This window comes from Salmo trutta, chromosome 14 (genome assembly GCF_901001165.1).
Source record: "Salmo trutta chromosome 14, fSalTru1.1, whole genome shotgun sequence".
Taxonomy (NCBI): Eukaryota; Metazoa; Chordata; class Actinopteri; order Salmoniformes; family Salmonidae; genus Salmo; species Salmo trutta.
In genome coordinates, this window is record NC_042970.1 from 58,991,633 (window position 1) to 59,019,544 (window position 27,912).

Below are 27,912 nucleotides of genomic sequence, written 5' to 3' on the forward strand. Positions count from 1 at the left end.
TCAACCCAAATAGATCTATAGTTTATTTGTTACAAATTCTCACATTTGTCAGCAGCCCACTACGTAAAATATAAGGCATAACATTGTATTGCGTCTGCGTACCATGAAATAACCTCCCTTTCCAATGTCATACAAAAAGGACAGGCAAAAAGGACAACAAGAAAGTGATTGCACTAGTTGCTGCACGTTTAACGCACAGGCAATTCCCCTTTTCAATAACACTGAACCGCTGTGTGTTCTGGGAATGTCAGGACAAATAAACAAAAGTTCCTGACACAGCCAGAGACCCCTCAATTGATTGTTGGTTCCAAAATAATAATAAAAAAGGCATACAATATTGAAACGCTTCTGAACTCCCCATCCCTTAACAAAATGATAATTTTTGACTACAAACTACAGTAAAAGAGAAAAGAGGGGAAAAAAGGAATAAGTAAAATAATGACGGCATTTTGGAAAGTTGTGGGATGTTCATTCGGTCTTAGACGGATGTCCCTTCCTTTGATTGCTCGGGCTCCTCCTGGTGGAGAGAAAGTACCAAGAACAAAGGACTTTAAATAATCACTGTCCAGAAACATTTAAAGATCTGATAAATATTAACAGCCCTAACAAGTCTAAGCCACTGACAACTAGGGATGGGCATATGTACAGTATACCAAAATAGTGTTCTGACATGTTATTCAGCTTTTAACCACACCTCCAAAGCCTGTTATGCACCTTAAAAAAAAGGTACACTACATGAACATCACATTCCAAATTCATGGACATTAATATGGAGTTCCACTTCACAATAACAGCACTTACAGTTGACCGGGGCAGTTCTAGCAGGGCAGAAATTTGACAAACTGACTTGTTGGAAAGGTGGCATCATATGACGGTGCCACATTGAAAGTCACTGAGCTTTTCAGTAAAGCCAATGTTTGTCTATGGAGATTGCATGGCTGTGTGCCCAATTTTATACACCTGTCAGCAACAGGTGTGTCTGAATCCAGGTGTGTCTGAATCCACAGGGGTGTCCACATACTTTTGTGTGTGTGTGTGTGTGTGTGTGTGTGTGTGTGTGTGTGTGTGTGTGTGTGTGTGTGTGTGTGTAGGAAAGGCGTGCATAAGAAATGCGTAATTTCCTAAGTCGGAATCAGGCCTCTACAGCAAAGTGCATACTTCTTGGATCTGCAGAGCATTAACAAAGGCCCATTATACTCTGAATATAGCCACATACCACCAAAAGAGTTGAGCCCCCTACCCCCTATTCAGTTGAAACCCAAACATGGGAAAGGGGTTTTCCATAAAAGACCCACACAGTGTAGGTCTAGGAGCTGTGGTGGGCCTGCTAAATAAGGTGGTGCAGTGTGGTTGGCCTACCTTCCCAACAAGTTGGCCCTGCAAGGTTTTGACGGTGTCCCGCTCTTTGACGAGCTGCTCCTGGGTGGCCTTGAGCAACTGCTGGAGCTTAGTAGCCGCCTGGCCAAGGTCCTTGGTTAGCTTCTTCTCTTTCTCCAGCCTCTCCTGGATCATTCAAACACACAAAATAAAGTTATTCTATTTATTTAAATATCAATGGAGAGGGGAGGTAGCCTAAAGATTAGATAAGTAGACCAGAAGCCAGAAGGTTGCACTTTTATTGGTAATTATGTGGTATTTATTGTGAAATTACCAATTGGAAATGATTTGTACTTTCTGGTTATTACTTTTAATCATTGAACCAAACTGGTAACAATTGTGACCGATAAGTAATTACGTTCTAAGTGATTACCAGGTAATTAGTGGGGCAATACCCCAATTTCTTTTTTTTACTAAAAGCTGCCGGACTCACAATGGCAACTATGAATTTGGGATTTGGCATAAAGCCAGCAATTTCCCACCATGCAGTGGGGAACCATCACGGTCTTCAGAGAAGGCCTAGGGATCTATAAAAATGTATATTATTTTTCATCCTTACAGTAATTTTAATAATATTCTGACTTAATCGCTTCAGTTTGTGTTAAAGAGAAGGCTTAATCCTGAATATCATTTTTTTAAATCCAAATCAGGGTTTTTTGGGGTTCTCTGGGTAGAAAAATCTAGCTCAGCCAGCCATTGCTTAGGCCTTTAGAAGCTGGACATAAGGCCTCTGCCATTCAACTGTATTAGAGCCGAAATTTGGAGTGACAGTGGAATGAACCAATCACATGTTGACTTGCAATGTGTGGGCCTTTTTTATTTATTTTTTGATAGAGAGAAGGCCTAGACATGTTACTACTGAGAGTGCAAGAGGTAATGAATTCATAATGGTTACGGCAATACACTAATAGGTTATCGTCTGCCAGAAAAACTTAAAGAACAGAACGAGAGAAAATAACCAGTGTTGCAAGCAGTAGTTTTCCCACGCTAACGCTAGTAACAATGGGAAGTAATAGCTGGTTTATTCATTTCATTTGGGACCTGAAATGGTTGTGCTTTTGTATTGGTATGATTTCATGGGGCCTACTGGAGTGAATGGGCTACTTAACCGTTAACATTATTTGATGCTGTGTGAGACTGCTGTCGCCTGTCTATATGTTTGACCAAAATTCTCTCCTTCAGCGCCATGCAGTGCACAGGCATTACAGCCGCTGTCCTTTCAGCACCATGAGCCTGTCACCTTTGATGTGACACTGTTGTCGCTATTGGTGATAGGTGTTGGCTACTATAAGTTGTGTAAACAGTGCAATATTTTATACTGTTTGTCATGTGTCCATGCTGTGTGTACGGCAGCCCAAAGCACGGCCAGGCCTGTTTGATTAATTCCTAAAGTCATCAAAAAGTATTGCTCTTCCTTCACTAGAATGGTCCGATTACAGAAGTTATAATGTTGGGCGCATTAAGTGATGCTGTGTTTTCTGTTACTTTCTAGATTGTTTTGGTTTGATAACGTATTGGAAGATTTTTGGTCCCTCTGAAGGCCTAGGTCCTATAGTCACGGTTCGTCACTGCCACCACCACACAAGCAGGTCCAGTTTGGTGTGCCATTACAGAACCATGTCGGAGTCTGTTGGTAGCATATTTGAGTCGGAAGCAGTTTTCCTAAGCCATCTAATAGGATGACCTATGAAGTCCATGTCGGTGAGAGAGGTAGAGAGTAAAGGAATAAACAAAGACAAGGGTAAGCACCTTGAGTTCTCCTGTGGAGCAGTCTCCCGCTGCCTTCATTTGGTCCATCTGTGTCTGTAGGTCAGTCACACACTTCTGAGCCTGCAAGGGGAGAGCAAAAAGATTTGAGAGCAAAGATTAAATAGACGGTCTTAGAAATAAAAATGCCATTGGCAATACATCCCAAACATAAAGACTGACAGCCAAAGGATGTGGTGGTATGCGAGGAGGTTGGGAATAACATAAGAACGTCCAATTCACATTGGACAATAAAGTTGTACTGTATTGAGAGAGTTGACCGAGTTAAAAAAGCTGTACGATTTCTGTTCCATACTGTGCTAATCCAGATGTGATCATTGGTGCCCAACTAACGATGAAAGATGCAGCAGAAATACTGTGGGAATGCATGAAGTAATAGATTGAAACATTGAATCAATATCTAATGTTTTTTTTAAGGACATAGGAATTCTAACCTTACATGTTTATTTTTTGATTTAGGACAGCACAGCTGAAAATGTAGAGATGGAGACAATAGGGGCATAGACAAAAGGGTGGCCGAGACAGGGCTCCAACACTGTTGACAGGGGTATAGACTTGGGAGTTTAGACTTCTACACCAATCTCCGGCACCTCTAACCTCATTCTTACCATGTCAGCTGTATGCTCGCTATATTGCGATTCAAACTTAGTTTCAGCAGAATGTCTTTATTATGACTTACCTGGTCAAAGTCAACAGCCAGCTGCTGTCTCATCTCTTCCTCTGTTTGCAACTTGTTTGTAACCTGCTCCAGCTGGGTTTGGACCTGAGATAATACACACACAAACAGGTCAGCCAAATCACACCCCCCAGATAGATCACATTGGGGTGGGGGGGTACTGTAGGACACAACGTGGTGGCGTATAGGCCAGCCCTACTCCACAGTGTGCAGAGGTTCTCCCAAACGGTTAGGTTAGAACAAGTAGACTCCTGAGGGGCAGTTTCTGGTTCAGGTGAAACTAGAAAGATGCGCTTGTCTTCCAAAGTGGTCCGTTACGCAACGTACCAAACAAGCATCAACAAAGACAACCTCACTCACTACTGAGCTCTGGCATTTTGAAAAATACATTTGAAGGGTGCTAGCGTTTTGCTGTTTCCCCCCCACAAGTATTACAACAGCCACTGGTGCAGCACCTCAGAGCATAGCACAACGCCAATGTCAACTCAGTAAACAAACACACACGCATACAGTTTCATGCAAGGAGGACAACAACTAGAGTTAAAATAGGCATTTTCGTTGCTGTAAAACGTTTGTTTTAGAAAGCACATACAGTGTGGTTAGTGTATAGCAAAAGCTTCTGCCTTTGAGAACTATCAGACTGAATAGGTGTGGTGTGATTCTGCTGCCTCTGATTTGAATGAAGTCAAATATGTGTCATAATATAAATATGATTTATTGTATACGGGCATAATTAGTGTGCCATCATGCCGCACATTATTATTTAAATACGGGTTGGTCTCTAATATGCGAGTGAACGGTTTGCAAGTGAACACTACATTGGTAGGGTGCCCTAGCCGAGTGCTTAAAGGGATATTACAGCCGAAAATTAAGATGAGCACCACAAATCTGACAATTACACGGTGCTTATCGTTTCCATTCAGGATTGCGGCTTGTAGTCAGTTCGATGAATACATTCTGAGTCTGATAGTTCTCAGCTAGCTTGTGCAGGGTGCACCCCGTCTGTCAGGCACCCTGACCTGTGTTGACTCGGAGGCCTCCTGGCTCTGCACGTGCTCCGTCGTCTCGCTCAGCTGCTGTCTGACCTGCAACAGGAAGCAATCTGCCGCTCAACACAAAGGCAATGTCGCAATGCTCCAATTATCTCTCCTTCCTCCCAAAGTGTGCACTTGTTCACTTCCCTGATTTGAAAAGAAATGACTGGTATAAGAAATATGGTGGAAACTCCCACTAGCCAATGCTTTTAGATTTGTAGGATGTAGTGAACAAATGCACCTTTCAGGAGGAAGGAAATATTATTGGGACGCACCCAAAGCCCTGGGTCTCCCTCAGTAGGGTGCTTTCATTTAACATACTGAACATTGCAGATAGAAATAACAAATTGAGTGGTCATTAACTCTACAGATCATCCTATCAGAACATTCCATATCGTTGCGCCCTTCTGAACTCAGACTGCTGTTCACAGAGGCCAAAGAGCCTTGTTGATCATTGCCTCTAAGGGCGTAATACAGTTGGTAGAAGTGACCACTAATACAAGATCAGATATTTTTCATAAGCATAATGGCAAAGGTTAGTGTAATCTGATCCTAGAGCTGTGGTTGAGGGAAACTGCTGGAGTGGAAATTGCATCATTTTATGGCACTAAAATGGCGACTGGCGCGTCAAACCTACCACAGAAAGTTCCTTGGCCTGCTTCTGTGCTTCCAATTGGGCAGTCTCCAGCTGGCTCTGGGTCTTCATTAACAAGGCCTTCAGCTGCAAAGGCATACAAGATGTAGACTGTAGCTACAAGCAATCAGTGGACAACCCAAGTAGCAAATAATACATATAGGTGGATGTTAACGATGTAAAATCTGTGTTTAGACAACTGTATTGCCACACTTGGAAGACTAGCCCCTGGTGGGCTAAAAGAGATCCTAATCCAAAATAAAAATCGATGAAAATAAAAGCTTAACGTAGGTTGTGTCCTTTAGGCACAGACGACAACGTGACAATGACAGAGTGAAAAAATGTTCAACCTGAAAACATCATGACCCAGGTGTAATGGCGTGTTTGGCCTACCTGGGCGACCTCCTCGGCGTAAGTTTGGCTAAAGCTGATGGACTCCAGCTGTTTCTCCAACTGGGCCTCCAGAAGCATCACCTGCTCTTTCAGCTGCACAAAACACAGGATAATAAATCACTTTTTATTATCAAACTAAAACCAATCAAAACAGGTCTCATTGGTTTACTTGAGTCTGTGACTGGAAGTAAATCCAACAAATATTAAGGTTTAGATTGAGCTCTGTATACACCCATCCCAATACCGGTACTAAAGCTCTACCTGGTCTGTGCTTTCATTGTTCATCTTCATATCCTCTGCAGCTTGCTGCAACACCTTCACCTGATCCAAAGCCTGCAAGACAAAATAGCTTTTAACTTCATATCAAGTCATCTTATAGGAAACCATCTCGTCTGCTGCTATTCAGTAAGACCAGAGAGAGAGAATTTAAGAAAAATAACTCACTGCTTGCCCTTGCTCCTCAGCCTCTACGATTTTGAGCTTCCACACGTGCTCCTCTTCCTCCACACTCTTCTGAAGGTCTTTCAGCATGCCCTCCTAATGGAAGTGTGATAATGTGGGAATGCAGTTATCATAATACCTACTTCTAGGTGCAAAGCAGGAGTACAAGTATGTTAGTGGGGCTAGCGATTCTTGCCTGTTTACTTTAATAAAGCTTACACTTTATTCATGTCACTCCACCTTCTGTATTACACATTCTATTCCATATAAAGTGCACATAGTAGGATATAGGGTGTCATTTAGGGGACACACCAGGGTTTTATCACAGACACCAAAGTCAAGCTGTGTCCCCCCTCAAACAGACTGAAGTTGGATGGAAAGTCAGGTGTTCATTTTAGTCATTTAGCAGACACTCTTATCCAGAGCGACTTACAGTAGTCAATGCATACATTTCAATTCATTTCATACCTTTTTTTCTCTTTTTTTTTCGTACTGGCCCCCCGTGGGAAACGAACCTACAACCCTGGCATTGCAAACACCATGCTCTACCAACTGAGCCACAGGGAGGACCATGTTCACACGCAGGACCATGGATTGACTTACCGTTTCAGCCAAGACAGTTCTGTACTGCTCACACTCCGCCTGTAGTGTTTTCTGAGACTCCTCGGCTTCTCCAAGTTTTGACAAAAGCTCCTAAAGAGAAAACAAGCACACAGTCATGGCTGTCTGGGGCTCATCTGAAACACCAGGGCAGGAAAAACTAAGATGCACTTTTGTTGTCTGTTTTCAGAGACAAACATGTAAGTAATGGTCAGCAGTAGGCAACTAAATGTCTTGTTATAGCAACAGGTGTAGAGGAACCTCTACTGGTATTTTGAAGCTGTGCAACTTTACAATAATGTTGGTCACTTCAAAATGCAATGTATACACTATACCGGGGTAAAACACAGGGTCCTCACCTCAGAGTCTGTGGGTTGCAAATTCTCTTGCTGAACTTCTTGGCTCTGTGGAATTTCAGTAGCCTGTGCTTTCTGGATGAGTAACTCCAACCAGTTATTCTGTAAAGAATAACATGTATCTTATGGTTACAATTAGTGATTGAGGCATTTTAACTACAGAGCTGGAAAGAAAATGGCTGCTGGTATAATCATGTTTAAGGGGAATTCCATTTACAAGTTTCCAGAGTGATTTTATTTTCCAAATCCATTCCTGTTAACATAATATATTACTGACCACCCTGTTGGTAACGTTTGGGTATATAAATAAGGAATGAGCTCCAATTCAGACTAGCAAAGAGTATCCACACTTAACAACAAGCTTTGTGGCGGAGAATAATAATTTGAAAAACAATACACTTTCCAATTCCAAGTCTGTGTCGGCGATTGCAAACCCAACTAACTTACCTGCTCAGCTTCTAAAGAGACGTCAGGGCAGATCATCTGAAGAGCCTTTTGAGCTTCTGTCTGGAACGAGCTCAGTGCTTCCTCTGCAACGCGCTACAAATAGACGCAAAGTCAAAGCATCATGAAAGCCATCAACACAAACCGTATTCACAACAGTGTTTGTCAATGGGAGTGTAGCCAGAGTATTTAGCTAGAGTTCAATCAACCTTAGTGCCAGACATGTTGCTGTCTTTGAGCATTTCATTCATGAAAACTTGAATTCTAGTTCCAATTTTAGCCATTCAGATAGCCTTTTTGGAATTTCGGAAGACCCCTGACCTCCTATTGGCCAATATTGATCAGGAGGTAGCACGAAGCAGAGCACATATATACGACTCTGGGTGTTGCATGCCACTGACCTGCGCACCCTTCGCCACAGCCAGTCTTTCCTCATTCAACTTCTCAGCAGCGGTCAAGGCTTCCATTGCCGCCCAGTTCTTTTCGCGGAGATCCTATAGGGTAGAGCAGAATTCAGCTAAGCTAACACAGTCAAGGGGCAACAAGCATACCTCTCTTTGAGCAAGGCAAAACCCTCAAACTTACATTGCTTTTGTTCCTAACTTGTTCCATTTCCTCCTTTAGCCTTTGTAGCTCCTCTTCCAGAGATAGCATCTGGGAATCTTTCTCAAGGCTGAAAATATAACACTCATTAGCAGGGAAGTGGGAAAAGTCCATATCAATTCTAGTACCAGTTCAGGAATTGAAATTCATTCCTATGGGGAAATACCATATCCAATTCAACAGACTGGAATAGACTCCCAACCCTGCTCATTCGATTAGACAATGCATGCACTATGGGGTCAATTAATACACCTCAAGTGCTTAAAGACTTAGGAATGGACACATACCATTCAAACGGCTGTTCGGCTTCCGTCTCACTTCCGGACTCCTGTGTTAGGGAATTGAAAGAATATGCATTGTTCAAGTTGCCAAAGGTTAAGTTTTTCATCTGACAAAAGCACATGTATAAAACTTACATTTTACACAGTAAGACTAAATCTAGGCCTTACAGAGTAAGACTAAACCTTAAACAGTAAGGCTTAACACCAAGCACACACACTTGTATGCATACACAGGCGAGAATAGAAGACTTACAGCGTTTGCACTCTTCCCTTGCTCCATCTCCTCTCTCAGCTGTTTGAGCTCTTCCTCTAACGAGGCCACCTGGCTCTCCCTTTCCTTCAGACTGCTCTGAAGCTGCTCTGTGTCTGCTGGGCTCTCCACCTGCACAACAGATTCAATACAATTCAAATAACTTTAATATATTTGTCCCATGAGGGAACTTCTGCTGTGCAATGGAACATATAGTACATACACAAATGTAGGATTGTAAGAGAGCAATGTTGAATTTGAACTCTAAGTTGCCAACAGGTTTGCTAATTTATAGCATCGGTGATCTTCACCTCCATCTTGGCTCTCAATGTCTGCAGTTGCTCTTCGAGGGACGTCACGATGCTCTCTTTTTCCTTAAGGCTGACATGGGAAAACTGAGTTATTAGGTTGTGATACAGTGAGACAGACTTATTTCTACTACATAGTAGACAGGGCTAATCAATTATTGTCCGAGAGGGCCAGAACCAAGCAAATGTTGTTGCAGATAAAATTGTCATGAATAGAGCTGATGTGATTCCTTATCCTTTGTGTGTACATAGTGTTACTATCTGAACATTACACAACATTGTGTTCTACTGAACACTGCCCTGATTTTATTCTTCAGACTTGGGACACCAGGTGAGTGAACTCACTGTCTAGTCAATGATAAACTAACCAATTAACAAACACAGGCAGTACTTCGTCCCTAGAGGGCCAATAATTGAATAATAGGCTTGTCATTGGAGATTTGTGCTTACCGGCTAAGTAAAGTGAATAGTTCCTAATAGAATTAGAGCCGAATAGAAATAGCAGATTCCTCCCATACCTGTTCTGTAAGAGTTCGATCTCTGCCGTGTTGTCAAGCTGTTCTTCAACAGGTGATTGCTCCTCCTCTTCCTTCACACTGACGTGCCAGAAAAACAAAACTTAATGTTTTTAAACATTTTATGGAATGATTACGACTTCAGATTCTTGACCAGATTTGATTGGTTTTGGGCAGGTATCCTTCCCATTTGTTGGTCTACATATGTCGATAAAGCACCAATAAACTTTATTTCCCGAAGAGTGGGAATTCCAACTTTTGTATTTATATATGTAATAGAACAGAGACTGTAGTATAGTTAGAGACAGACAGCTAAGTGAGATGAGGCAAGATGTGTAATAATAGCAGTGGGGAGCGGAATTGGAACCCACAAGGACACGGTTGTAGACATGCAATGAGGACTGCGGCGCTAACCACTTGGCTTAACCAACCCCAGGCCACATGGTGTCCCAGTAAAAGTGAACATACCCGTTGACCTGTGGATCCTCAGTCTGGGAAGATTTCACCAGCTCCAGTTCAACCTTCAGCTGTTGGAGTTCCTCTTCTAGAACGGCCACCTGACCTTCTTTGGTTATCAGACTGAAAGAGGGAGAGAAATAAATATCCCCATTCGGTAGAGAAAGTTGGATATGGAGATTCGATACATGGTATCTAACAGAAATATGACTCAACGTACCTGTTCTTTAGCTCTTCAACCTCAGCGGAGTTGTTACCCTGTTTAGAAACAAGATGGATAGACTAAACCTCTGAGCATCACGGGTGGTTTAACACTAGAACCTCTGGGCCACGAGGAACCCCCCTTCAAGCTAATGAGCGGTCATTCTAACAATGTAATTAATACATTTCATATACAGTATACGCAACAAAAAAGTTAAAGGGCTTGTGTAACGTTACAACATTTTTAAAACAAAATAGCATTTTCATTATTTTATGTTACTGTAGGTAGGCTGTGTGTGTAAAAAAAATTAAGTCAATCAATTTTATTTGTGGAGTGCCTTTGTTACAACTATGAAATGGAAAGCATGTGTTGGAACGCGGTAACAGCTTTTTATAACAAAAAAAATGAAACAACACAAACACCTAGATGCACGTTCGTCAAAACTTGCTTCAAATTATGAAAACATCATAGCCTAATCATTAGCGCAATGTGTGCTTGATAAAGTCAAAATCAGCAAGCAATAATGGCATTATAATGAATATAATGTTTTTTGCTTGCGATGTAAGGGATATGCCCTCAGTGTTTACATTTTGTGCTGATAATCGGCCCGTAGCACTGTCGCCGGTTGTTCTATCCAAATGGGTGTGGTCCCTTACGCTCTCCTGTCTCACCGTTTTATTTGGTGGTGGCGCGCACACCTGCTCAGTGCGCACCAGTCTGGATTTTTTTACGCTTAGGCGTCTGAGGTGTAGGTTCAGGCTGAAGCTCAGAATAATAAGACACGTCATGATTCATTTCTTCCACACCATAAATCGTTTTCAGATTTTGTAGCAATGCTAACGCAGCATGTGCAGCCATTCTTGATCTTTTTGCCATTGTAAATTAAGCACGCATTTACTGTGTACTCCAAGTAGACTGATAAGAGTGCTTGGATTCAGTGGACTGATATTGGGTACATAGCATTTTGAGATTATAATTAGAATAGATCAATGCAATAGAATGGCCCGTCCTGTTCTTCATTCACAATTGGTACATCGTTCACTTCCCCTCGCTCATCAACTCACCCATTCTCCCACATAATTTATGCAATCTGTTATATGTTCGAAATTAGCGTTGGTATAGTTAGGCAGTGGAGGCTGCTGAGGGGAGGACGGCTCATAATAATGGATGGAATCAAACACAAAAAAGACGTGGTTTCCATGTGGTTGATACCCCTCCATTGCAGCCATTATTATGAGCCGTCCTCCCCTCAGCAGCCTCCACTGAGTTTAGGTTCAGAAAGAGGCAATTATCAGGGTGATTAACAACTGGGCACGGCACCTCCAACTGTCGGGAGGAGGAGGAGGGGAGCAGCCCTACTGCCGGGAGGAGGGGAGCAGCCCTACTGCCGGGAGGAGGGGAGCAGCCCTACTGCCGGGAGGAGGAGGAATGGGAGATGAACAAAATGGCATGCCCTCCTAAAACTGGTTATAACTCAAGTTGTTTGTGATAAGATTATAACAACGACAGTGTGTTATATAGACTTATTTAGGACAATCAATGACTTTAAAAATGTCAGGCAGTGTGTTAAAAACAATGGATACTGATAGATGGTCTATAGGCTTTTAGTAGGGTCAAAGCTGCCTCATTTATGAACCGTGAGTAAATGTCTTACTAAATTCTGGCATATGTCGAGATTCTAGGATTTGCGTGCGCCAAAAATGATTGGGATTTATCAAACTGTCACACGCATGTTTTCATTGATAAAAATTAGAGCTATAACACCATCAGGAAAACATTCACCTTTTAGGGTAACAAAAACACCCTCATTTGCTCTGATTTGGAAATGTTGGCGCTGAGCGGAATAGCAAATATGATACAATTTCTGTTGAGGTGTGGGCAGAATCTTTTGCAGTGTTTTTTTCAAAAGAAAAAAATGCATGCTGCCTATAGCGAGTTCCAAACACTGTCGGCGCATTCTGCAAGTTTGGTTGTGTATTGAAGAATTTTAAATGTAAATTCTGCCTACATCTCACACTTCTATGCAAAAGACTAATTGTTTAATATTTTGTTGATCAATACATGGTGTTTCCATCTCCTGTCTTGGTATAGGCTCTTAGATGAAATATGCTATTATGTCGCGGTCCTACCGCACAGCAATACTGTAGCCTACCGGCCTATTTATTTTCGAGCGTGGTTGGCTATTGAACGAGCGATGGATAAAGGGTAGCCTAATATTTGTTATGTAGTGGGAATAAACCAGTCAATTCATAATTACGAATCAGGCCTATATTCTAAAAGTAAAATAAATATATATTAGCCGTAGGGATGACCCCATTTAGTCGACTGGTCAATTATTTGGTCGATAGGCTGTTGGTTGACCAAGATGTTTTTTTGTCAAGCAGTGGCAAATAAATTATTTTTATGTATGGCATCTGTTAATGCATCTGTTAATATATTACTACAGTCATTGGAGGAGTGGACACGTTGTTTGCAGAGCGCACAACCTAGACTACCGTAATTTCCGGACTATTGAGCGCACCTGAATATAAGCCGCACCCACTGAATTTAAAAAAATATATTATTTTGAACATAAGCCGCACATGTCTATAAGCCGCAGGTGCCTACCGGTACATTGAAACAAATTAACTTTACACGGCTTGTAACAAAAATAAATAGGCCTTAACGAAACACGGCTTGTAACAAAAAAGAATAATTAGCAGTAAGCTTTAGTTGTCTTTTTGCACTGAGTCAATTCCTAACGCTGCTGTTTCCAACGTCTTATCATCGACTCATTAAGACCAAGCTCCCGTGCAGCAACTCTATTTCCTTTTCCAACAGCCAGATCAATCGCCTTCAACTTGAAAGCTGCATCATATGCATTTCTCCATGTCTTTGCCATGATGAGGGTGAAAAAATGACTACCGTAATCAGAATGGTGGGAAGTTTGAGAGCGCTCGATTTAATCTAAACAGTAAACAAAAAAGTTGTTTGACCTTAACCCGTTTGGCAATTTCATTGGTCTAATGAAAGCTTCATGCCGCCAAAAAACTGAGCACGTCACAGAATGTTTTTTTGGAGGAAAAAAATTTGAAAGCGGGAAAAATCCATATATTAGCCGCGTCATTGTTTAAGCCGCGAGGTTCAAAGCGTGGGAAAAAAGTTGCGGCTTATTGTCCGGAAATTACGTAACATAATTCTTTTGTTTATTTTATTCCATTTATGAGTTGTCAATTTATTGTCTTTTGTTTGGAGCACTCCTGTCAATCTTGAGTAAGGACACGTACCTGATTACACATAGAAGTAGCCCCAGGCTACCTACCTGGCCTGTGAGCAAATGTCGGCCTATAAATGTGCCCTTTTGGGGATCTGATAGTATTTCTGATTGACTTAACTCAAAGTATTTTTTTCTTCACCTCAAACAGCAAGTCAACAAAGTCTGTTTTTACATCCATTGAGAATGACAATAGTTCAACATAGAATATTTGAAAAATCTTTCCAGCGATCTTCTTAACGGCAAATTAATCTGTTTAATCATTAGGCCTACATTTAAAATGTGTTTAATTAGCCAACCATTATTATAATTCCTGTGCATTAAACACCTCCATTTCCTCCAAAACAACAATTTGCTTGCAATACAGTTGATCAACCACCAGAAGTTGTGAATACTCATGATCTGAGATTTGCGTGGACATGCGCACACTTTCGTCCAAATTTTAAGAATAGATAAATACCAACCTTCACGGGAAAACTGGCGCACACAAGGTTCAGAGTCTTTTTTGTGTGCATGCACCTTTGATAAATGAGGACCCGAGCATTGACAAAACAGGTAGATCTGAAAGTATCGGAATTGTAAGCAATATGGGTACAGCTCCACCTGTACTCTGACAGGTGGAATGTCGGCCATCTTGCTTACACCTATCCAAATCATTTCCGATCTACAAGACTGCTTAGGGGTTGATTTGGAATTGGGTCTACTGCCTAAATTATTTGCAGCTGAGGGGAAAAAGAAAAAAAAAAAACAGGCCGTTGGAGATTACATTGGTGGCAGTGGGGGTCTCGGTAACACCTTCCGTCACAGTCTCCTGCTCCTCGGGGGGAGGTTCTATGGGAGACTCCAGTGGGGCAGCCTGCTCCTTGGCAGCCTCCTCCACAGCTGACACTACTGCCTGTTGGGCCTTCAGGTCCTTCAGCTCGGCCTCCGTGGTGGCCATGCGCTCTTGGAGCTCTGTGGAGATCAAAGTTTTATTCAATTCAAAGCCAGAGCCTAGTCAGACATTTTTATAAATCCACACAAAAAAATGATAAAAAAATGAGAAATTTGCCAATGAGTAGAGTATGAAACTAAAAGCAAATCTAAATAATAAGGTATCAGGAACATAGCTGTCCCACTTAGTGCAAGGGTTTTCCTGTGATGGCTAGGGTTAAAATAGAGGTTAGAGTGACTGGGTTAGCGAGACTAGCACGTTATATGTAACCAGAGAGAGGTGGGGTCCACTGACTGGCGAAGGCTTTGGCCTCCTGTTGAGCCTGGTCTAGTTGGGCCTGCATGGTGTTGCTGGTGTCCTGGGACTTCTGGAGCTTCTGGCTCACCTCCTCCAGCCTCTGCTGCCAGGCCTGCTCGCTCTCTGCCTGGCACGCCTGTGGATGAGCACGGCAACAGCTTATTATCAGGTGCAATGCATTTATTATGCATTCATATTCCTTATATAAGATATCTGGGGCTGTTCCAGAAAGCTGTATCAATGAGTTTGCCAAAAATGCCTTGAAATACCTTAATCATTGGGAAATATAGACTTAAAAATACTTGACAGCAACAACCAATATACATATTTAGATTTCTTAATCAACCAGGAAATCAAAAGTTATTTGTGCTTGCTTAGCAAAGTTAGCTGGCTAATATACCTGCTTTCTGGAATACCCCACTGTATGAACTGGGCTCGGATGGACTCGGTTTCCCAAAAGCATCTTAAGGCTAAGTTAAATCGTAAGAACATTGGTCCCAAAACCATTGTTAAAGTAGCACTTAAATGCTTGTTAATAACCAACTGCCTTAGACCACGTGTAGAACAGCTAAGTGAGCCTTTAGAAAATAAAGTCTTTCCGCTAAACATATAATCAAGACGTTTATTGGTTTCTCGGTGACCACCGATAACTTCAGAATGAAGTGGCCTACAAATACAATGCTGCAAAGGATAAAGAGATGCTTCATATTCAAACCGAGATGAATGCACTAAAATATAAATATGGACAGGTACACCACACCATTCAGGGAGTGACATGGCCGTGGCTTGCTATATAAAGCAGGCAGACCGACATCGAGGCATTCAGTTACGGTTCGATTGAACTTTAGACTGGGCAAAACGAGTGACCTAATCGACTTTGAACGTGGTATGATCGTCGGTGCCAGGCACGCCGGATCCAGGATCTCAGTAAAAATGTCCACCCTCCTGGGCTTTTCACACACGGCAGTGTCTAGGGTTTCCCGAGAATGGTGCGACAAACAAAAAACGTCCCGTGGGCGAAAATAACTAGTTGATGAGAGCTCGAATTGCAATAATCTTGCAACCTAACAGGCGGGCCATAAACCTGCCTGGTGTCAACGGTACAGGCTGGGGGTGGTGGTGCACCGCCGTCCAAACTGCAGCAACTACGCGATGCCATCGCGTCAGCATGGACCAACATGCCTGTGGAACGTAGAATCCATGCCCCAAAGAACTCAGGTCTTTCTGGAGGCAAAGGGGGGTCCGACTCTGTACTAGATGGGTGTATCTAAAACTGGTCAATCATATTGACATCAATTTCATGTTCATTCAAAATCGGCTTCCATTTTGGCAATTTTAGGCTCCCGTCTTTCTGCCTCAACATATTTCATGACGTGTAACGTGCGCAATGAGCTGTGTATTATTATAGGGTAAGCATTAGAATAAGCCGCCTCAATATTTGCAGACATAGGTGATGATACATCTATAGGAGCTTCCCTGTAGCTCAGTTGGTAGAGCATGGTGTTTGCAACACCAGGGTTGTGGGTTCGATTCCCACGGGGGGCCAGCACAGGAAAAAAAAAAAAACATGTATGAAATGTATGCATTCACTACTGTAAGTCGCTCTGGATAAGAGCGTCTGCTAAATGACTAAAATGTAAAAAAAAAAAAAATCGTCAGCATTGTGGAATAATTTCTAATGTTAAGGTAAGATGTCAACGGAGAAAGCTGAACCTTTCTTTCCATCCTATCATGCTCCAATGATGCACCTAGTGAAAGTTCTAGCCTAAAAGAAATGTGAGATAATGTCTAGATGCTTTTTATAGTGGAGATCAAGTTTATAAATTGCCTGGTTGGGTTGATGAGAGTGGATTGTGCAGTCAGATGGAACAGAGTAAATTAGCGTTTTAAACATCAGATTTAGCCGGTGATAATTTGTGGAATAGACACCAGCTGGAATGCTGTTTTAACCAATCAGCATTAGACCCATCCGTTGTATAATATGTCATAACAGCTGACATAACTTGCCATAAACTGTTATATGGTCGTAACACATATAGACCTGATGTGACATACAGTATATTGCGTTATTTTATGGCTGGTTATGACACCTACATAAGAGTGTCACAACCCACAAAACCTACCACACAAGGCAAAACATTCCATTACACCATACCCTACGTGTCAACAGTACGTTTATGTTATATATACACATTTAAAATAAATGTACCATACTAAATTAACATTGTAATTGCTCACATATTGATGTAGGACAAGACACCCTCTTTTTGACTGATGATTGACATAAGGGCATGTATGTAATAGGCCTATCTGGCTTATATGAGTCTGACGGTCATAATGCTTCTTGTCAGTGTATTTTCTTCATCCAAGTAAAGTGGCACAGGACGGTCACAATATTTCATGACAGTGTCATACTTTATTTTTTACAAGTTGTTTAAAATATGAAGAAAAAGAGTGTGACTAAAGAATTCATTACAACAAAAAAGGATTTAACAAACTTTCAAATGAAATGAAACTTCTTGGCAGAAACGTTGACACTTAATTAGATGTCATAACCCTAAAATAACGCAATATATGTCTCAACAGGTGTAAAAATATGGGTAATGATAGTGTTATGACCATATTATGACAAGTTATGCCAGCTGTTATGGCATATTATGACAAGTGTTACTGCGGAAATCGACTCTAGGGGGTTAAGTAGTTTGTAGTAGTTGTAGATTAGCTGGTAGCCTGGATGTCAGTCTGTGCATGCTCAGTCAACTCAGTTGTTTGACATTACATTGACAGGAGTTGACAAAAGCACAAACAGACTGGAATCAAAGCTATAATTTTGCAACCGAGTATAGAAACACGATTAGTGAAGAAAAAAAATTGGTCTCCATTCTAAAAGATGTATGAATAAAGTTAGTAAGGCACACTGTAGCAAAACGACAGAGAATGGAAAACAAAAATATCTGTAATTATGCAACACATTTAGGTATTACCTCCATATTTCACTCAAATTTTCTCCCTACTTGAACACGCCTCAGTTGTCCACATCTGTTCTAGATTTTTTTTTAAACTGACTGACCTTAGTCCCAAATTAATTGACACCCATGTTCTCATGTAGTCCACCACTGGACCAGCAATGCACAGATGCATGTGAACTGAATTGACTAAAGCCAAGGTTTTCATTTTGGGCCCAAATCATGATGCCGAGTTGTTACATTCTCAACTTGTTTTGCACTCCCGACTTTTAAATCGTACAATGCATACTTTTTTCCCCTTCCAACAAAACAAGATAAAACAGGAGGAATGCAAGGCCACACCTCTTGCTCAACTGTTGTCCTCCATTGTGGTTTGATCAAATGAAAGGTTATAGGTCTCTTGGGTGCAGTGGAGATTGGGGGGGGGGGCAACTTCACCCTACTCCGCTCACCTTGAACTGGGCAAGTTGCTCCACTGAAGCTGCCACTTTGGCCTCCAGGCACTTCCTGTGCTCATCGTCAGCCTGCAGGGCTTCTGTCCTCTCGCCCAGGTCCCGGTTCAGACGAACACAGTCTTGCCTCAGCTTGGCCAGCTCCGCGTTCTGCCTGGAGGTGGAAAGAGAACAGAGAGAGACTTGATGACTTATTGGGAAAAGTCCAGGTAGTTCCACCCTATTTCACTCAATTTGTTTACATTGGGTGCCCACTGAACAAGACTCAGATTTCTCCATAGAATAGAGAATAGGAGTTGTATTGTCAATTTCCCCATCTACCTGCTCTCGGCCTGGCTGGTGGCCTGATTGAGGGCGTCTCTGAGGATGGAGTTCTCCTGCTGCAAGCGGGCCAGCTGAGCAACTGGGCCATTGTCCAGCTGCTCCTGCAGGCTCACTATCTGTATGGAGGTGTTGGAAAAAAACATTTACATACATTTTTTTGCAGACAGTTAATAGTTTCTAAAATGTTTACCTAGGGGTCACAATATGTTATTACTGTCAAATTCAGAGGCTGCTGTCAATATCACACAAAAAGGAAATGGTGGTAGCAGAAGCTCCATATTCAGTCAAGCACAGGGACATTGTGGAACGTTCAGATGGAAACACTGTGTAGAACAGACATGCCTCTGATGTGTAGTCAGGTCTCAAGTCAGCTCTATTCATTGCATTTCTGTCAGGACTGTTCAGTACATTTTGAATCACTTCACCTGAACACGACCCTGATGTTTATGGGGTCGCGAACTGACCTTGAGGTTGAGCTGCTGGGTCTCAGCCACGTGGTCCTGGTAGGAGGCCTGCATGCGAGCCTGGAGGGCAGTTATCTCCTGAGTGTGAGCACTCAGCTCTGAGCTCAGACGGGTCTCGACCTTCGCCGTCTTCGACTTCTCTGCACTCAGCTCCTGTGTGGACATTGGGGATCGTTAGTGACATCAGCGAAAAACACTTGGTTAATGTCGGTGTCCTGGGGTGCACATTTTTGTTCTGCCCCTTTTTTGGGGTTTGTTAATCTGTTACTCTTCCTGAGTGTTCCAACAGGCACAGTGTGAGCCAGTGGCATAAATACCACAGGGAGATAGTTACTGTAAGCACCAGCTACCAAATCCTGGCCTACTGCACTGAGGCCAAGACCTGTTTAAGATGCTACCTAGCCCAGTACTAACACAGTTAATTAAATTCATCAACTTATCATGCGGTTTCATTAGTCAAATAAGGTGTATTATATTGTACCCTGTGCCTGGAAGTCAGTAGGATGTTTGTTTAACCAATTATCTCTCCTTCCTCCCAAAGTGTGCCCTTCACTGATTTGAAATGGCTCGACTGGTATAAGAAAAAAGGTGGAAAGTACCCAGTAGCCCATCCCTCCACCAATCCAATGCTTTTAGATGTGTACACTTCAAGAAAAAATAAAGATATTATTGGACCCGTGGTCTTTTACCTTGGTGAGCTCCTTCAGTCGATTCTTGGCAGCAGTGACGCCCTCCTGCTCAGTAGACAACTGCTTCTCCTTCTCCTCTAGCTGTTTCTTCAGGGCAGCCGTGGGATCCCCCTTCTGAGAGGCCTAACCAATACGACACATGTTGACCACCATTGATCGGCTACAGTTGATGTTAAGACAAGCCAGAGAAGGACTACACCCCAAATAGCAACCTATTTGCTATATAGTGCACTACTTTTGACCAGGGTCCATAAGGCTCTGGTCAAAAGTAGTGCACTATATCGGGAATAGGGTGCCATTTGGGAGACAATCAATTTAACCTCTCAGTTGGGAAATATCGGAACAAAGGTGCTTCCAAAACTACTAGGAAAATGGAACTTTAGAATATTAAAATAATTTGTTAAAGTGTGAAAGGCTAGGGGGGGAAAAAAGCTACAGTGTTCTTACTTGAAATGTTGCTAAGCTTAAATAATTCAGGCTTCTGGTGTTTAGAAGTGTGTGTGATGACTGTTTGACTCAGACAAAAGATATTCCATATACAATCATGTCTGAGTCATTAACCGTAGCCAAGGTTTCTCAATCTTGTCTCAGAAAACGCCTGCTCCTTTCTATTTATGCATGTATACAGTGCATTCGGAATTGTTACATTAGCCTTAGTCTATAAATGATTAAATTGTCCCCCCCCCCCCCCCTCAATCTATACACAATACCCCATAATGACAAAAGAAAAAACAGGTTTTTAGATGAAAAAAACCTGAAATATCACATAAGTATTCACACCCTTTACTCAGTACTTTGTTGAAGCAAATTTGGCAGCGATTACAGCCTTGAGTCTTCTTGGGTATGAAGCTACAAGCTTGGCACAACTGTATTTGGGGAGTTTCTCCCATTCCTCTCAAGCTCTGTCAGGTTGGATGGGGAGCGACGCTGCACAGCAATTTTCAGGTCTCTCCAGAGATGTTCGATCGGGTTCAAATCTGGGCCACTCAAAGACATTTAGAGACTTGCCCCGAAGCCACTCCTGCATTGTCTTGGCTGTGTGCTTAGGGTTGTTGTCCTGTTGGAAGGTGAACCTTCACCCCAGTCAGAGGTCCTGAGCGCTCTGGAGCAGGTTTTCGTCAAGGATCTCTGTACTTTGCTCCGTTCATCTTTCCTTCAATCCTGACTAGTCTCCCAGTCCCTGCCGCTGAAAAACATACCCACAGCATGATGCTGCCACCACCATGTTTCACAGTAGGGATGGTGCCAGGTTTCCTCCAGATATGACACTTATGCCAAAGAGTTGAATCTTGGTTTCTGAGTCCTTTAGGTGCCTTTTGGCAAACTCCAAGCGGGTGGTCATGTGCCTTTTACTGAGGAGTGGCTTCCGTCTGGCCACTTCACCATAAAGGCCTGATTGGTGGAGTGCTGCAGAGATAATTGTCCTTCTGGAAGTTACTTCAATCTCCACAGAGGAACTCTAGAGCTCTGTTAGAGTGATCATCGGGTTCTTGGTCACCTACTTGACCAAGGCACTTCTCCCGCAATTGCTCAGTTTGGCCGGGCGGCCAACTCTAGGAAGAGTCTTGGTGGTTCCAACTTCTTCCATTTTAGAATGGAGGCCACTGTGTTCTTTGGGACCTTCAATGCTGCAGAAATGTTTTGGTACCCTTCCTCATATCTCAGCCTCAACACAATCCAGCAGACATTTTTTTCTTGGTTTTTGCTCTGACTTGTACTGTCAACTGTGCGGTCTTATATAGACAGGTGTGTGCCTTTCCAAATCATGTCCAATCAATTGAAATTACCACAGTTGGATTCCAAGTTGTAGAAACATCTCAAGGATGTTCAATGGAAACAGGGTGCACCTGAGCTCAATTTCAAGTCTCATAGTCTGAATACTTATGTACATAAGGTATTTTTTATTTTTTTTGCAAACATTTCTAAAAAGCTATTTTCACTTTGTCATTATGGGGTATTATGTGATGAGGAAAAACATGCATTTAACATATTTTAGAATAAAGCTGTAAAATAAAATTTGAAAAAGTCAATGGGTCTGAATACTTTCCGAATGCACTGTATGCCTGCATTTCTACTAAAGGGAATGCGGAGGTGGCTTGGCCACAGGGCACTGTTTAATGCTTGTGTGTGTCAGTCAGTGTCATTCTGGAGGGGAATACTGTACCAGTTGCCAGGAGTCGAGGCCAGCCTTGTCACTGAGCACTTCAATGAGCCTTTGGGCCTCTCCCTCGCTGAATGTCATGCTGCTCACAGTAGACAGTAGAGTCTTGTATGGCAGGAGGAGGGGAGCATCAGCAGAGTCGACGGCAGCAACCACTACAAGGAGAGAGAGAGTGAGTTGGATGATACGTGTGCCATGGAGTTCCCTATGTCAGGGGTTACAGGCTGAACTACTTGCCTATCATTTGGATGACTTAATAGTTTATAAATTGAATAATAAACATACTTTCCTATAACTTGGATGGTTTACTTTATTACTTGGATGAATGACCAGTTTGTAACTTTGATTAATTACTTGATTGTATGAGTTACTGTAGACTAGTAGTAAACAAAAAATAAGTTAGGGATGGTTAGAGGGGGAGGTCTTGGGAAAATGAAGGGCCATGTGATCTTCAATTCTATACCGAACAAAAATATTAGAACGCAACATGCAACAATTTAGAAGATTTTGCTGAGTTACAGTTCATATAAGGAAATCAGTCAATTTAAATAAATGTATTAGGCCCTAACCTATGTATTTCACATGACTGGGCAAGCTACCCCATGGGTGTACCCCTCTGACGATTCCACAGTTGAAGAAGTCGGATGTGGATGTCCTGGGTTGGCGTGGTTACAGGTGGTCTGCGGATGTACGTACTGCCAAATTCTCTAAAACGGTGTTGGAGGTGGCTTATGGTAGAGAAATTAAGATTCAATTCTCTGGCAACAGCTCTGGTGGACATTCCTGCAGTCAGCATGCCAATTGAACGCTCCCTCAAAACTTGAGACATCTGTGGCATTGTGTCGTGTGACAAAACTGCATATTTTAGAGTGGCCTTTTACTGTCCACAGCACAAGGTGCACCTGTGTAAAATTAAGGATAAAATCTTCACTGTCAGTGATGTAAACTAATTTGTGCCCGAAATTTGAGAGAAATAAGCTTTGTGCTTATGGAACATTTCTGGGATCTTTTATTTCTCCTCATGAAACATGGGAACAACACTTTACATGTTGCATTTATATTTTTTGTTCAGCTTAGATGACATAGGATCTAATCCACAACCAGAACCCATTGCTTTCAATTGGCCTTTCATCCTAATACCAATGCTTCACTAGAGAGACACTGAGCTAACAACTTCCTCTAGGAATGCAGTGGTTGTTAGCAGGGCTGGGGTAAATTTCTAATAGAAAAATCTGAATTTCTAATTCAATAATTGAAAAAAAGCACATTTATTTTTAATGACTTCTTGATTAACATAACATGAATAGATTCTCCTTTTTAATTTTTTTCATTCCTAAATATTAAATTAACTTCCTGAATTGACTTAACTGAATTTGGCAAGTATCCTAGTGGTAAAGAGTGTTGGGCCAGTAACCGAAAGGTCGCTGGTTCAAATCCGAGCCAACTAGGTGAAAAATCTGTTGATGTGCCCTGAAGTAAGGCACTTATCCAAAGCAATTTACAAGATCAATTAGGGTTAAGAGCATTTGCTAAATGACTAAAATACCAAAACATTTAAAATGTCACTCGAATTAACCCCAATCCTCATTTATAGAGTACATGAATTGCAATAGTTTTATATTAAGAGTTATCATATAAATAAAATAAAGTAAAAATGTGATCAAAGCCAATTATTGACTACCAACCTGACTCAGCCTTTGCTTTGGATTTTTTCTTCTTAGCAGGTGCCTCAGCCTTGAGCTCCTCTGCCTTGGCAACGGGTGCGGCGGGAGTGTCACTGGACACTGGAGTGGGTGCGGCAGTCACCGGGGCAACCTCAATCGCCACAGGTGGCACGACCATGACGGGCACTTCCTTGGCGATGGTCTCCGGGACGACGGTAGGCTTGGCAGGGGCCGGCGCCACTTTAGCCACCTTCTTCTTCTTCTTCGGGGAGGGGGCAGCGGCCTCCACAGCCACTGGGGCAGCACAAGCGACCATGACAGGATCCGGTGAAGCAATGGGCTCTGGTTCAGGTTCAGGCTCGGGGGCAGCGAGAGGCTCAGGTTCGGGTTCGGGCTCGCTAGCGGACTCTGCGACCGGTTCTGGGAGATCGCCGTTGGGCCGCTCTTCCTTCTTCTTGGCTTTGCTCTTGTTCTCCAACGCCTTCTTCTTCTTATTCTTCATAGAGAGCTGGGTCTGGGCAGACTTGCCCAGCTCATGGCGGTGCTTGGCCAGGGCCTCCTCGTACGATGTCTCCTTCATGGAGAGCGTGGAGACCAGAGCAATGCCGATGGCGGAGACTACCATGAATCCACCAAAGACCATGAAGCCGAGGGTTTGGGGGTCGTAAACGTCCATGCCTTTTCTTTCTTTTTTATCTTGTCCCTCCGCAAAGCCTAGCACAAAAAAAGTAGAGGTCGCGATTAGCTAGGTGTGAAAGGATGCGAGCCATAATCATCAAAAAAGTCACAACATAATGTTTAGTAAATTGGTTCAATAACGGCCAGTTCACGATTTAGTTTTTCCCCCCTCAATATATTTATCAACTACCAGAGTGACATTTCACAGAGAAGGATCAATGAGTTAGCCAGCTAACTTCGGTAACCGCTAAAATATAACTCATTTTTTCTGGTTTATCAAGAATGCTGATCTATGGCGATATAAATTAAAACATTTGTGTTTTCAGACTATTTACAAGAGTTACACAAGCAAAAATAAGTTGATGCTGGTAGCAAAACTTCCAAAAATGTGCTCGCTCATGTGTAGTAATGTTTAAAGCCTTCATTTATTTAGAAAAATGTTTTGGCTGGCTCACTGATCTAATATATTACAATGATCAGTCAAATAGGAAAATCACAAGCAGGAGTAGAGATGGCACGCATGAGTGTCTCGCAGAAGTTGAGAGGTTCATACCAGTAGGCTATTCGTCCCATGCGGTGCAGGAGATGACAGACACACGAAAGGCACTAATCACAATAAATATACATTTTACTGAATCTGTAACCCTTTGCATACTTTTCAAAATTAAGTAATTGATTATCAACCTAATCTAACAGTCACCTACCTTTCCATTGATGAATTTATTGGGATTTTATAACGGTAACCAGATTCTTATAGTTTAGGGTTAGGCTTTCTTGTTTTAGTGGCTCAGTTTTGGTAGGAGTCTTCGAGGAAAGGTTAACATTGAGGGAATAATGTTGAGGATGGGCAAAAATAGGGATAGGGTTTATGCGTCTCACACATTCCGGTCACTACATTGGTAAAGGTACATCAAATTTTGCTGGGTAAAAACAATCTCTCCATAGCTATACGACCAGCTCCTGAACTTCTAGTAGGGTTAAAGAAAAACAGATGTCTGAGAAAAACTTCACAGCCCTTCATTTCTCCCCTGGATAAAAAGCAGTTCTCACAGAGGACAGAGAGTTCAGCATGCAACTTTTCATCCATAAGAGAACTCATGTTAAGCAACACCCTCGAAAGACACATATACCCACCCACCCCTTCCCAACTACGTTCATGTAAAAAAATTGCACTTTGTCTCCAGTTTACAGAGGATACACCTGTACGCAGTTGCACTGTACAAATTCCCTATGAGTTACTTGACCAGGAACCATTCCGGAGAAGGACTCCTTCAAGAGTGGGCTTTCAGCTACTCATAGGCCTGAGAGGCAATGCTGACTCTATACAGTCGATAAGGTCTGTGTACCAAATGGTACCCTATTACTTATGTAGTGCTCTACTGTTGACCAGGGCCCTCTGTTCAACAGTAGTGCACTACATAACGAATAGTGTGCCATTTAGGACATAAACAAGGCCTCAGGTGAAGAAAAAAAATGCTGACTCTAAAGGAGTGAAGACTTCAATGCTTTCTCCCTCTCCAATAGTCAAATACTCATAATCGAATCAGAAAGCAATAGTAGCAATCTAATGGAATACAAGCATTTGGGTATCCATTCTGAAACTGATACTTTGAGATCAAATGCTTTAGTGTTGAATTTCAAATTACTTGACAAGATGATTCGGAGGCATTCGATCAAACTGAAATAAACTCCCATAGGAGCAAACAGTTGATTTACGTCAACATTAGCCTATAGATAAATAGGGTCACTGATCAATCTATCGGTTTTGCAATAGGCAACAACTAGTCATTCTAATAATGCTATAAAACAAAACCGAAACACGTGGGTGTGCACTGTCTAGCTACAGATTGTTACACCAGATAATGTGATTTAACCAAATATTTTTGGTATCCATTACTGGGAGTTGCACGGAGAATTTGACAATACTATTTTCATTCTCGATTCGGCCAAACATGCATCTTCTAAAATGTCCGTGTCCAGTTGCAGATGGTGGGTTTGAATTTAGAAAATGCTCCGTTATTAAAACAAAAATGTTGCTCCATGAAGTCATCCAACAATATGTACGCCACCATCTTGTCCATTTCAAATCTTCTCTTAGACCAAGACAGGTAAGTCTCATCATGACACTTTGGGGTGGACCCACCTGTCTCAATCAATTGTAGAAAAGTATCTGTACTACACCAAACAGTACCTAACCTGTCACTCCCAGTAATGGATACCAAAAATAATTGGATAAATCACATTATCTGGTGTAACAATCTGTAGCTAATTATTCTAATGTAAAAATGCCCAATGTATCAAAATACACTACAGACATTCTAACTGTAGATAATGCTTAATTCTCCAGAGTGTAGAAGGGGCTACGTGTCTCTACAAACAATTAACCCCTTGTGATGTACCTCTCTTGTTATGTAACAAGAAGAGTACAGTTGCCCTAACGTTTCTACCTATAGTCTACTTGACCACTTGCCAGTTTCAATGTTTATTGGCATCATATAACATACAGTACCTCATATGTTACCCATTACAGTTAAACAATTAATCATTTAAAAAGCGTTGTAGAGAATATTATTAAGAATAGGTTTATGCAGCGTTAAAACGTTTCACCACAGGCAGGCCTACGTTATATACTGGTCCTTATTCTCTTATGTAGTTTTTTAAGTTTTAAAACATCTAGCATCCCCTCCACACGAAATAAATGTAACTGGCCAATTTGTTTTAGTTGCCTCTAGCTAAGAAAACTTAACTCCAGTGTCCTTAACTACGTGTCCTCCAGAGACGGCCTACAACCATCATTAGAGCCCGTTGATTGATCACTCGTTGACCGCAGCATCTCAATGTGTTTGATGTTGAGCCCTTTAACTCAAGAATATGAGCGAGGAGATAAGGCTATGCCGATACCGTCAATACAGCCATTAAAATGCATCTCAATGCTAAACCTATGATATTTGAGACGTCACTTGGTCAGACTATTTAATATAAAACATATACATTAGTCTGGGTCTACAGATGCAGTTCATTAGAATAGGGCACCAAAAATGAGTGAAAGGTAGGCTTAGGCTTCCCCAAACATTAATCAATACTGTCTATTCTTTCAACCCGAAAAGATCAAGCAACATTGTATCATGAAAAGTAACAATAGTTCCGATGTCAAAGTTTGAAGAACATACTTTTTTTTTCTCGATGTGAAAATTTATCAATTCATTTTCCGACACGCATTTGTCTATTCGTACGAGGCTGGGTTACGATACAACTGTTCCTTACACTACGCTCAGTTAAGACCATTTCCTATTCTTTTTAAATGATTCATAAATGTTTTATATAAAGAATCTCTTACCCCGACCACCAATGTTCACTCTTTCTGAATAGCCGCTGAGTGTGGAGTCGTGGCACTTTCTCTGAGCTGGCGAAAAGCCATCCCGTTGCCCAAAAAACTAATTTCAAAGAGCGATTTCATTGGGTAGAGGGAGATCAGTCAAAGGCATTTAAACTAACCACGTCATTTTTAGGGTTTCAACTAGTTACCACAGCCACAAAGTCAATATATCAACAAAAAAAAAACATGAAAACAAAAATATATTTTTTGGTCTTAATTTAAGGTTAGAGTTAGGCATACGTTTAGGGTTGAGGTTAGGGTTAGGTTTAATCTCAGATTTAAAAAAGATAAAGGATAGAAATAGGCGGGGTTTATGA

The 27,912-nt window shown here is 41.9% G+C and overlaps 1 protein-coding gene across 5 annotated transcripts; it reads right to left on the bottom strand.

Annotated features, from left to right (window-relative positions):
* rrbp1b (ribosome binding protein 1b) lies at positions 1 to 27,692 on the bottom strand. Of its 5 annotated transcripts, none has more exons than XM_029776541.1 (29): positions 27,557 to 27,692; positions 23,563 to 24,255; positions 21,881 to 22,032; positions 19,717 to 19,839; positions 19,028 to 19,180; positions 18,561 to 18,679; positions 18,240 to 18,393; positions 14,795 to 14,957; positions 14,357 to 14,544; positions 10,356 to 10,393; positions 10,148 to 10,258; positions 9,683 to 9,760; positions 9,168 to 9,237; positions 8,860 to 8,988; positions 8,613 to 8,653; positions 8,308 to 8,395; positions 8,124 to 8,216; positions 7,726 to 7,818; positions 7,282 to 7,380; positions 6,926 to 7,015; positions 6,326 to 6,418; positions 6,143 to 6,214; positions 5,882 to 5,974; positions 5,492 to 5,599; positions 4,840 to 4,905; positions 3,824 to 3,907; positions 3,127 to 3,207; positions 1,360 to 1,503; positions 1 to 517 (listed from the first exon to the last, which is right to left on the bottom strand). In XM_029776541.1, exons 2-29 carry the CDS (start codon positions 24,215 to 24,217, stop codon positions 479 to 481), a joined length of 3,417 nt encoding a protein of 1,138 aa, XP_029632401.1. In that variant the 5' UTR covers positions 24,218 to 24,255; positions 27,557 to 27,692; the 3' UTR covers positions 1 to 478. The 5 variants fall into 5 exon arrangements, with proteins under 5 accessions (XP_029632401.1, XP_029632403.1, XP_029632402.1 ...); XM_029776543.1 differs by having other exon boundaries at positions 14,819 to 14,957; positions 27,557 to 27,691; XM_029776542.1 differs by having other exon boundaries at positions 5,492 to 5,575; positions 27,557 to 27,691.
* Positions 27,693 to 27,912: the final 220 nt, after the last annotated feature.

What these genes read in the sequence shown, in the direction of transcription:
- rrbp1b (XM_029776541.1), bottom strand. Translation starts at nt 24,217, where the DNA reads ATGGACGTTTACGACCCCCAAACCCTCGGCTTCATGGTCTTTGGTGGA. An exon ending in CAAAGCAAAGGCTGAGTCAG is followed by an intron (nt 22,033 to 23,562) that starts GTTGGTAGTCAA and finishes CTCTCCTTGTAG; the next exon opens with TGGTTGCTGCCGTCGACTCT. An exon ending in TGGCTGTTGACTTTGACCAG is followed by an intron (nt 3,208 to 3,823) that starts GTAAGTCATAAT and finishes CTCCCCTTGCAG; the next exon opens with GCTCAGAAGTGTGTGACTGA.